The 12,547-nt window shown below is 39.5% G+C and overlaps 1 protein-coding gene across 2 annotated transcripts; it reads right to left on the bottom strand.

Annotated features, from left to right (window-relative positions):
* Positions 1–743: 743 nt before the first annotated feature.
* On the bottom strand, positions 744–12,289 carry LOC121880164. 2 transcript variants are annotated; one of them, XM_042387276.1, is made up of 6 exons: positions 12,228–12,289; positions 11,721–11,842; positions 9,637–9,758; positions 8,574–8,823; positions 7,119–7,251; positions 744–2,024 (listed from the first exon to the last, which is right to left on the bottom strand). In XM_042387276.1, exons 3-6 carry the CDS (start codon positions 9,754–9,756, stop codon positions 956–958), a joined length of 1,572 nt encoding a protein of 523 aa, XP_042243210.1. In that variant the 5' UTR covers positions 9,757–9,758; positions 11,721–11,842; positions 12,228–12,289; the 3' UTR covers positions 744–955. The 2 variants fall into 2 exon arrangements, with proteins under 2 accessions (XP_042243210.1, XP_042243211.1); XM_042387277.1 differs by lacking the exon at positions 11,721–11,842 and having other exon boundaries at positions 12,228–12,281.
* Positions 12,290–12,547: the final 258 nt, after the last annotated feature.

Genomic DNA, 12,547 nt, shown 5'->3' on the forward strand with positions numbered 1-12,547 from the left:
AGATTATGCAAACTTTCTCCGCTTTTGTATTCCTATGTTAATTACGTTGGGGGGGGGGGTTAATGGGTGGGAGTGTAGTGGTGTTTCCTTATTAATACACACTATTATACTTGACAATATTATAGATCTTTGGTTAATAATAAGGACGGAAAGATAAATACTTATAGGCAAATGAGTTTTTTATTATTATTTCACTTTTGGGGGGGTTGGGGGTTATGAGGGGGGTCAGACAAGTGCTGTTTTTGGTGACCACTAACTTGTTTTACAGTATTAGCCCACAATAATAAGAAAATTTAGCAGAAAAATGCAATTATTGTTGGTTTGAAGATCAAACAACCATACATGACGGGTAGTTATTGTCATTCAATTTGTCATAAAATAATAACTATTCACAGTACTAACTTCCAGTTTTCACAGTTCGCTAGGAGAGGGATTGAGCTGCACGATAAAAAAGAAAAAGAAAAAAAGAACCATCTAGCTTAAAAACAAAAGAATTATGGTTGTTTGAACTTCGAAAAACTTCAAACGCGTTTTTCTCCGCTTTTAAATATTTGGCGCTTCACCACCTTCAAATGCTGAGCGCCTCATATGTTCAACCCCGTAGCCTCATTTGAGGCAAAATTCTATAAGCTAGTTTTTTTATCACACAACTGTAGTACAGAAGTTTCCACTTACCTGTACTTACTTCAATAAGAAATAACTGAAGAGGAGAAAGATTGCCTTTGAAAGTACAGTACTGTATAACCAAGTGGGGAAGAAAAAAAAAGATGATGAATAAAAAAAGATAAACAGCATTAATAAAAATAGTGACAATTATATGGAAATAAAACAGGAAGTATACAACTAAATGGTGAAATGTGACTAAATAAAATAAAAGGAAAATAATATCAATGGGAGAAAAAAATATTACCCTATAATTCTCCATAATAAGACATATCAATTTGTAGTAAAATTACTACAGATCAAAATTAACGATATCCTCAAACTCCTCTGCTGCTTCATACTTGTTGTAAGTTGCCTCAGCGTGAAATGTTCCTTGTTTACCGAGTCCAGAGTTCAGCTGTGATAAAGCTGAACTGAATCCCTTCAAATTCTTAGCAAAAATATTTACTGAAGATTGCTTTCCTCTGTCTAATGGTTTATTAATGGTAGTTTTCATTGCTGGACAGTTTACCACTTTCACAGATGGTGTAAATTGCATTTCTTTAACATGCATCTTGTCTACAGTGGTTGGATTATTTTGTTGTGTGATGCCTTTTCTATTTAGCATTTGGTTTATTTTGGGTATTGGATATGTGTCTTTATTCGGTGAAGTATCTCGAACAGACAGAATATTTCTATCCATTTGATAATCACATGACGTTTCCTTACTAACATACCCTGATACATGATCTATTTTCAAAATTCCATGTTGGGTCTGTCCACATTCCTTTGAATTTTCTTTTGAGTGAATTGTAACACCAGGTTCGAGTGACTCTTCTAATACCTTATCAGAATTATGTTGATATTGAATCCTTGTTTTACAATTCTTGTCAGAATTCTCATCACTGTTTCCAAAATATGCTTTTTGGTCTATTTTGCAGTTGGTAGCATTCCTGATGGGTAAATGTTTTGTACCTCTCATTACTTCCTCTTCTCTTTCCCCAAACTTTCTTGTACTTTCCAATAACGACTCAGATGAAGACCTGGGAACCCCTCTGGAAGATGTGCTGTCTCTTTTATTCATGATTAGGTTTTGCTCCCCACCTAATCTAATGGACCAGTTCTCTAAAGGGTCTAGTCTTTCTGAATTTCCTCCCTTTGAAGCCTGTACACCAACATCTAGTTTCCTTCCACTAATATTAACTAAACTTCCTGGATAAGGCCTGGAAGACCAGTTATCCTGCCTCATAAGTTCTCTCCTGTTGATATGGCTTCTTGTAGGTCCTTGGTGAGTCTTCTGTTTCCATTTTCTTTTCTGAGTGACCTCTGGTGACTCATGGTCAAACCCAGCATCCAGATCTTCCTTTATGCCATTGCTGTGTCTGAAATAATGCAATGAACAGTACTCTACTGTACATACAGTATAATGATATAATTTATAAATCTTAAATTAATATATTTTGCATCGTTGAATCTCTAGTCTGTAAAAAAAAAAAAAATTTTCAGGATTGGATAATACTCTCCAAGATAATATACATTATTACAAGAAATATGAAAAGAGTATAAAGATGCATGAAGTTAACAGCAGTCTTAAAGATATGGCGAGGTTTCAAGAATTGACAAAGTAATCGGAGATCAGAAAGAAAAGAGGTGAAATGGTACACAGATGCTTGTATAAAACATAAAGAATGGAGGTGTAGTTCAAACGAATACACAGTGTAAGGGCGGAAACGATCCTCCGGCTAGTTACCGCTGCTAACTCGCTCGTTTGCTGGTGCAGACGACCCTTGGGGTGGTTGGACGGAGGTGATAACGGCAGCGACTATCTCCGCCACGAGCAGATTCAACCCAGCCGCCATACCGTCAGTATCTAGCTACCCTGCTGTCCGTCAAATTCTGGCTGTGATCTCATCATAGGTCCTGGACTCGTGGGCTGTGTTCCCAGACCTTCACCTATCAACTGCCAACTCTCTGGTCATCTACCACTACCGCATACCACGACCATCAGTTCATCACATTCCGTCGGTGCCCCGGTGTTCTCCTGCCTTTTCAAGACGTTGCTGAGTGTGGAGTGAAGTGGACGCTTCCCTACCCTGAGTGTGCATCACCGTGTTCCAGAACCTTCCCCCAGGGCCACTGCCGTAGGAAATATTTGTTCATTGTTTGATTCCATTAATTGCTGACTCCCCTTTATTGTTCGATTCTATCAATTGTTGACTCCATTTAATTGTTTGATTCAATTAATTGCTGACTCCCATTATTTGTTTGATTCCTTTAATTGTTTGCTTCCATTAATTGTTTGACTCCCGTAATTATTTGATGTTTGTTGAGTGGTGTCAGAGTTTTGTGTTATATTTTTATAGTAAAGAGATGCCAATCTCTAACGGTTGTTTGTTATTCCTCGGAAAACCATGGTCCTTGACTTTCCTTTATTAAGATCCTGATTAGCCTGGTAAGGGATTTCTATCCCTAAGTCCTAGGCCTTTACAAGTGGCGACCTTGCCAGGATTGTCTCTGACCTTTGGTTTCTGAGGTTTAACATTCGTTCCGGTGTTGTTGTAAGTCGCCGTGAGCGCGCCACCTTGCTGTCTGTGGCCCGGAAGCAAGTGTTGTTCAGTGGTTATCCCTTCCTTCTGTGTGCTAATTTTGTTGCTCTCCCTTGTGCTTGGGGAAGTTAATTAGTGTTGGTTGGGGTGCACTGTGGATGCTGTCATAGCATATATGTTGTTGTTTCACCTGGTGCGGTTTCGTTACCCTGAGGTGATTCAGCTGGGCTGGGTGCGGAACGAGGTTCCCTCCAGTCGGATCAAATCATTTACTGGTCTGATTGAGCCACTAGGTGAGTTACCTTTGGCTATTTGCGGGGTAAGTTGTTTGTTTTTTTCCTTTGTTCTTGGCCTTTTTGGATCATTATGTCTGCTTTTGATGTGTGGAAAGGTCAAGCGGTGGCCCTGGGTCTGACAGGTAATGACATTGGTCAGTATGTGGTCACCCAACAGAATGCCGAGAGAGAGGAACGTCAGAGAGCGAGAGAGGAACGTCAGAAAGAGAGAGAGGTGGAGGAACGTCAGAAAGAAGAGAGTTCGAATTAGCTAAGTTGCAGGCAGAAAAGGACCTAGAACTGGCTAGGATTAATGCTTCAAGTAGACCAGCCTCCTCTGGCCATATACAGGACAATGTGGTAAAACCCAGCTTGCCTGTGTACCGTGAAGGAGAAGACATCGCCTCCTACCTTGTTAGGTTTGAGCGGGTAGCTGAGCTGCTTGGTGTAGCCCCAGATAGCTATGCTGTAAGGTTGGGTAGCCTACTGAGTGGTAAGCCGGTAGAAATTTACACGTCCCTGTCTGCCGACATCACCCGAGATTACTTCTTGTTGAAGCAAGCTCTCTTGCGAGGATTTTGCAAGACTTCTGACGGTTATCGTGCTGATTTTCGCAGAACGAAGATTAGAGAGGGAGAAACGTACCAGCAGTTTTCGATTCACCTGGGTCGTTTGTTTCAACAATGGCTGGAGACATCAGGGGTTGAAGAAACCTTTGAGTCTCTCTCTAACTTCATGATATTAGATCAGTTTTTGTCTTCTCTACCTCCAGACTTGAGAATTTTCATCAAAGAACACCAGCCAGCGACGCTTGGAGAAGCTGTGCATCTTGCCGACAACTGGGCGTCTGCTCGCAACGCCTACCCCAAGTCTTCCCCTCCTGTAGTGAAGATTGCGAAGCCTCCGTCCTCCGAGGAACCATCCCCAGGAGTACACAAGAGTAGTTCACCAGCCGTGCGGTGTCACAGCTGCGGAGGAGAAGGGCACATTCGTTCTCGCTGTCCCAGGAATCCCCTCGCCTTCAAGACTGCTGACACTCAACCCAGCAACAAGGTCGGATTCTGTTTGGAGGTCAGGAGCTGCCCCCGTTATTGTGTCAGTGGAACAATCAATGGGTCTAGGGCATCTACTTTCATCAAGGACACTGGTTGCTCGTGCATTATTGTCTCTGAAGAAGCCCTGCCTGACGCTGACATCTCCAGCTGCCCGAAGGTTAGTGTCGCCGATTATTTAGGTCGTGTTGACCAGTTCCCTGTTGTTAGGTGCTACCTGCGTTGCCCCTATTTCACTGGTTGGTCTAATGTGGTAAGAGCTCCCATTAAATGTGCAAGTGCCCTCATTGGTAATGTTCCCGGTGTTCGTGACCCTAACGACCCGGAAACGTTAAAACTCTCCTCGCCACCAGCACCAGTCTCCTCACCACCAGCACCAGTCCTCACGCCACCTGCTGATGACGACTCGCCACCTGCCGAGGTCGCCTCGCCACCCTCTCACGCCGCCACGCCTGCCGCCAAGGTCCAAGCTGTAGGGCCACGGACGGCGAAGGTGAAACGACCGCATCCCCTGATTCTGCCGAATTTGTTGCCACTGACTGTGACGCCCAAGGAGTTCGCCAAGCTTCAAGACTCGTGTGCCACTCTGAAGCGGGTAAGGGAGAAGGTGACTTCCGGGGAGGAGGATCAGGTGAGAGATGGGTCGGTTTATAAGTTTGTTTCTATTAATGGGGTGTTACACAGGTCTTGTGTTTCATCCAAGCGACCAGCTAAAGTAGGTCGGTTTTTACTTGTTGTCCCTGCTGTTTGTCGTAGTAACATTCTCTCTGTAGCTCACAAGAGCTGTCTTGTAAGTCACTGTTCTCGTAGGAAAACTTATAGGAAGGTTGCTGATCAGTTTTACTGGCCAGGTATGGGAGCGGATATTAGAGCTTTTTGTAGGAATTGTGATCAGTGTCCACGTATGTCCGCCAAGGGTAGAGTCCGTCCTGTTCCACTTGAACCCTTACCCGTCGTTGCAGAACCATCTTCTCGGGTAGCCATAGATTTTGTTGGACGATTCTCACCCCCTTCCTCTAAGAAGACTAAATTACATCAAGCTAATTTGTTAAAGCAATATAATTGCAGGACCCACATTGCTCGTGTCCTTGACGACGTCCCCAAGCTGGAGTTAGTCGAGGCACTACCCTGCAAGAGTTCCTGTGGAGTTCAGACGCCAGAGTCTGTTGATCTCGGTTGCCAGTTGCTGCCAACACCTGACGAGATAGAAGAATCCTCTACGACTGAACTGGACCCCACATGCAGTTCCTTGATACGGCCTTACGTTTTGGACATCAAGTTTTCCACCTATTCTTTTCTATGACCCTTCTTTATTGTGCAATGTGTATTTAAGCATTTGTTGTAAGATGATTATGCTTTGTGTACTAATCTTAAGTTTTAATCTACCTTACAGTAGATTTTTGTTGGGGGAGCAGTGTAAGGGCGGAAACGATCCTCCGGCTAGTTACCGCTGCTAACTCGCTCGTTTGCTGGTGCAGACGACACTTGGGGTGGTTGGACGGAGGTGATAACGGCAGCGACTATCTCCGCCACGGCAGATTCAACCCAGCCGCCATACCGTCAGTATCTAGCTACCCTGCTGTCCGTCAAATTCTGGCTGTGATCTCATCATAGGTCCTGGACTCGTGGGCTGTGTTCCCAGACCTTCACCTATCAACTGCCAACTCTCTGGTCATCTACCACTACCGCATACCACGACCATCAGTTCATCACATTCCGTCGGTGCCCCGGTGTTCTCCTGCCTTTTCAAGACGTTGCTGAGTGTGGAGCGAAGTGGACGCTTCCCTGCCCTGAGTGTGCATCACCGCGTTCCAGAACCTTCCCCAGGGCCACTGCCGTAGGAAATATTTGTTCATTGTTTGATTCCATTAATTGCTGACTCCCCTTTATTGTTCGATTCTATCAATTGTTGACTCCATTTAATTGTTTGATTCAATTAATTGCTGACTCCCATTATTTGTTTGATTCCTTTAATTGTTTGCTTCCATTAATTGTTTGACTCCCGTAATTATTTGATGTTTGTTGAGTGGTGTCAGAGTTTTGTGTTATATTTTTATAGTAAAGAGATGCCAATCTCTAACGGTTGTTTGTTATTCCTCGGAAAACCATGGTCCTTGACTTTCCTTTATTAAGATCCTGATTAGCCTGGTAAGGGATTTCTATCCCTAAGTCCTAGGCCTTTACACACAGATAATGACATTTTTAAAATACAGGTATATTAAAGATTGAAGCATAAAGCTGCTTTCCTGACCAAATATCCCTCCTCCTAGTGACAGTCCTGGCAATCAACATTATTAGTGACATACCTGTACCACACTTTGCTATAAACAGGTAAACTGTACAGTGAATCCTCCCTATATACTGTATACAGGTATCCATCGTTTAACGATGGGGATGACATTCTTGAAAACCTTACGTTAGGCGAAACTACTGTATCGTTAACGGTTAAACGAAGGATAACGGCAAAGTACAGAGGGTGACCAACAGATTCAAATGGCAGGGTGGTAAACACTGAGTACAGTACAGTACTGTATGCCCTAATACACTGTACTGTAATGATAATAAACGAGTTTGCCATAAACAGTTTTGAAGTTAAAGTGTACCTGAAAGAAGTATCAGGTGCTGGGCCAGCCACAGTATCATCATCAGAGTCATCTGTTTCAGTTGTCACATAGCTTGACCACTTGCTTCTTGAGCCAGAAACACAACACGTACTGGATGCCATAGCTGAATCACCTGTTGATACATTTTTGTGTTTTATGATCACGTACAGCAATGGGGGGGATACTTTAGGGTTGATTATGTCTTATCCTTTTATTCATGATTCAAGGTGTTGACATAGCACTGATTTCAGATCCACTGAGTTAAGAACACAAAACTCTAATTCAAGTGGGGCCCTGCTTCTCCCTCAAGCTATGGATACATAATGCAAAATTCTAATGCAGTAAATTTGTTAGTGGGGTATGTTATAACGAATCTAATTGGTTCTAGAACCTTGTTCGTTATAGCATTCGTTCGTTATAAGATTAATCCATTCCAGGCCCCCAAATACAACCACTTAACACTGAAAAATATAATATAAAATTGTAAAGATTGTAAAAAAGTGCATAAATATGCATCTAAACCCCTGAAATAAAGAATATCATTAATACTTGTAATAAAAAACAATAAATTATTAAAAAAAAAAAAAATACTGTTCGTTGTAAGAGTTTCGTTCGTTATAGCATTCTCAATTTTATAGGTAAAACCGTTTGTTATAGGAATGTTCGTTGTAGAATCCGTTCATTATAGCTCATACCCCACTGTACCAAAATAATAATAATAATAATAATAATAATAATAATAATAATAATAATAATAAAGGGTCTACATGTTGTAATGGCATATCAATTCAAGCAAGAGGACCCTTGAACATAAAAAATTCCATTCTGTCATATTGTCTCACACAAAATTGTTAAGATACTTTTTGGAGCAAACATAGAATGAGTATACAGTACAGTACACAATCAATAATGACATATTGTACGTGAAACAACCAAACCTCACTTAATTCAACTGTTTATTTATCGATTTGTTTATTGGTTATTTATTATTTCACCACTCATCAGCTTCCTAGTTGTCCGGGTGGTTGGTCAATCCAGTGTTAGAACATGAGGAAATTGGAGTACAGTACCCCGAGGAAACCTTCCCATGTGTGTCTGGGCCAGGCAATACAAAATTTACGCACACTTTCTCTAAGGGACCTTGGTTTTTGTAACACATTGCTTTGGAGAAAGTTATCCCTGCCTCAATGTAAACACAGGATCAATTTATAAATGGTTTTCAAGAATGGAACCCTTTTGTAAATTGAGGGAAGCCATCTGTACACTGCAATAAGAAGTTTACAAAATATAATGATGAAGATTTGTGAAATACAGACATCCCTAAAGTTGCAAAGGGTTTTCTGAAGGCAGTCTTTAACTCCTAAATAAAGTCAGGTTTTGCCAGGGATATTCTGGTTGGTAAGCTGTTAAATGACTCACAGGACAAAAAATTAAAATACCTTAAACATCTCTCACCTGCACTGCTGATTCTGTTTGTTTCACTGTCCCCAAAGCTTTCATCACTGAGGTGACTATTTATGTTGCTTGTGGTAATAAACATGGCACTATTGTAAGTTGAATCTTCCCAAGGCAACTCTGCAGCCTTCTCATTTTCATTAATTTGAGATTCTATTCTTCTTTCTTGTTCTATTTCAAAAGTTCCTCTTAACATGTTGAGTTTTTGCACATGGTTTCGGCAGTCTTTACCTGTTCCCTGACCATAATTCTGATATGAAGAAATGTGATTTACGGTAAGTCTCATGACTATATTAAATTTTCCTTTAAACAAAAATAAAAAAATGAAACACAAATAAGCATTTAGTTCTATACTGTACAAAAAAAATGCTGCAACAAATTAAACATATCAGGAATACTGCTTGCTGGTGTAGAGATAACAATTCTCTCACCTGTCCCACCATCTACCATCACCTACCTAACCTTGCACATCTGTCGTCATGTGTCACTGTACTACCATTTATTCACTATTGACTACAAACTGAATTTACTTGTTTCCTTTATCTTAAAATCGTGAACTGTGTTATTATCAGATTTTTTGAAGGTTTACTTATCCCTGACAACATATAACCCCCTCTTTGGGATGATAACATGGCTACAGTACTTTCAAGAACAAAAGATAAATTTTCTCTTCTTAAGTGTGCATATAACACATCTTCTTACAATGCAGTGGATATAACCTGGCATTATACAAGGTCCTACTGTTTATAAATGTGAATATCTCTCCAGTTAAAATAATTCACACTGAGGACTGTTCATAACCTCTTAGGTTATCAATAATTTTATGAACACTTTGTACAAAACACTGATCAAGTTTTACCATTGGTGCAACCTGCCAAACAATACAGAGGATCAAATTATATTATTCAACAATATAAATTAACCACCATACTATACCTCAATTTGGGGATTTAACAATATTTTGAAAGTTTCCTAAAATACAGAGTACTACAGTATTGTATATTCCAAGTTACTGAATATTCACTGTTTAAGTAAAGAGTATTCAATAAAATAAAATATTTACCTTTTTAACTGACTGCTTTGCTCCGCACACCTTACAAACAAATTTTCTATCCTTCCGTACTTGATGTGACTGGAACGCCAAGCATGAGTAGCACCGCAAAACGTATAACTCCTGGCCCATTGCTGGTGAATACAGACACAATAAAAATTAGACTGTGAAGTAACTCACACATTTAATACAATTTACACATCTACATTACTACACGGTACATAGTACATGGCGTTTCAGTTGTATGATCTCACTTGAGGAACAGTACAGTACCGTACTATCATTCTGTCTGGTGCCTAAGATAACGGTAAGCTAAAGACTGCCAATTCATTGAAAACATCCAAGGGAGAGCCACGAAACTGGTGCAGGTACGTGAGGACTTCACATACAAAAGAGAGAATAGAATACCTTTAAATGCCATACACACAAACACTGACAGAGAAAAGCCTATACCTGAAAATCGTCTATGAGCATAATTACATTATACAGTACAGTACTATACAGTACTGTACAGTATTATGATTTACCATAGATAACATGAACCAACAAAACTTACTCATCTTAAGATGGAAGTATATTATTTTTAATATTACTTTTATTACAGTACAGTGAGTTCTGCTATAACGCGTGTTTTGATAACGCGAATTTGCTCTAACGCGATTTATGAATTAGGAACGATATTTGTATAACGCGAACGCTTGTTTGCTATAACGCGATTTTTGCTTACTATTTCTCCAATTTTGTGGTACAGTGGGGTATGCTATAACGAATCTAATTGGTTCTAGAACCTTGTTCGTTATAGCATTCGTTCGTTATAGGATTAATCCGTTCCAGGCCCCCAAATACAACCACTTAACACTGAAAAATATAATATAAAATTGTAAAAATTGTAAAAAAGTGCATAAATATGCATCTAAACCCCTGAAATAAAGAATGTCATTAATATTTGTAATAAAAAAACAATAAATTAGAAAAAAAAAAAAAAAATTAAATAATGTTCGTTGTAGGAGTTTCGTTCGTTATAGCATTCTCAATTTTATAGGTAAAACCGTTCGTTATAGGAATATTTGTAGCAGGATCCGTTCATTATAGCATACCCCACTGTATTAACTGTGAATATAGTAAAGAAGAATATCAACAAGAAGCGTTCTTACCGGGGGGAAGTATATTAAACAGAAAGAACTTACTATGATATGTTGAAATTTGAGGCATTTTCTGGACGTGAGATGTATCGGCGCTTACTGAGCCCAGGCAGTGGAGTGATTTCTTATTGAGATGGCGGGAATCGCGAGCCACAGCGTCGATGAAGTGATGGATGATTGTTTCCAAACAACGACTGACTTAGCATACAAACCCAGTTCAATTTCACAGTATTGCTGTGATAATACTTTCTACTTAAAGGAACTGGAGATGTTCGGGGTACTTGGTTCTAACTACAGGAGAGAACATAAACACCTGTAGAGTTCTGTAGGTTCTTATTAACGGAAATATACAGGAGTGCGCTTACAAGCGCGGGTAGTCCTTACACTCCTATATGGGTCAACTGACCTCTCTCTGACCTCTCAGGCGACACGTGGTAAGTGGTACATTAGCAGCTTCCAGATGTCGCCAGGCACATTTATCTAAGCGTGTGGTGACATGAAACAGGGGCATTGCCACATGCTACTGACTAGAGAAGTAATGTACATAAATGGGTTACATACATAGTATACATACAGCATACATAATATACATACAGGAACGATGCCGTGGTCTTTGAAAAACTTTAGGGTCTCGTTGTCTTTATCCCTAAATTCGCAAATTACATCCAGATAAGACCGACGACAACCTTCACATGTCATGCTAAAAATGAAACTGCCGCGGGGAAGAGACGAGACTCCTTTCTTGAGCGCTGCCTCATTACCACCGGACAAGACACGCAAGACAAACCAGTGCGAGCCTTGGCGCCTAATCATCCACGAAATGAACAACTTCCACAAGAAATGATTATCATATCACAACTCACTGATGAAAATAATGTAAGAAAATAAACAGTAATAAAAATAACTCGCTCGCAGGTTAGTCCTATATATTAACCAACACAAGTCATTTCTTACCTCAAGCAAATCCCTGTTCTTGATGATTACAACCAGAGTTAGTTTCGTGGCGGCAGTTTCTCACATTGATCTAACAATCTTCAGTAATGTAGAAGCTTAAGATCTTCAACTTAATAACAGCCCTAAAAAAAAATCTGAGTAAACATCTATAATTTTCAAATGTGGTTCTCCCTCAGCCCACTACAATATTCTCAGGTTAACTTCTGCTGCGATAGTCATACACCTTAATCAGTTATGTTGGTTAATATGAGTAAATCCAGTCCAACTAACCCTTTAATTAAAGCTTCATAGACTTTGAACTGTGAATAATAGACACTTAAGTGTTTATCACAGTGTACTACTGGCAACGTTCAATTACCGCCAAAACACAAATTTTGATTTCAGCCATTTATAGAATGACAATTTCAAAACACAGCCTTATTATCACATTATATCAAACTCTACTTCACCATACGCTTAATATATCATAATGTCAATGTAACAAAGGCACAGCAATATATAACGTACTTGTTTAATAGTGAAGGTTATGACACGGCGGTAACTGCCAGCTTTGATGACGTCACGAGGTGCTAGTAAACAAACAATTGTGTTGAAGATGTCAAAGATGGGGACGAAAAATATAATAATAATAATAATAATAATAATAACTATTATTATGATTATAAAACTACTACTAATAATAGTAACAATAACTATAATAATAATAATAATAATAATAATAATCATTATTACTATTATTATTATAATTAATAAAGATTAATAAAAAGTCATAAAATAAAATAATCAAAATAATAATAACCACAAATAAATACAAAAACGAAAAAAAT

This window comes from Homarus americanus, unplaced genomic scaffold, assembly GCF_018991925.1.
Source record: "Homarus americanus isolate GMGI-L3 unplaced genomic scaffold, GMGI_Hamer_2.0 scaffold30108, whole genome shotgun sequence".
NCBI classification, from domain to species: domain Eukaryota; kingdom Metazoa; phylum Arthropoda; class Malacostraca; order Decapoda; family Nephropidae; genus Homarus; species Homarus americanus.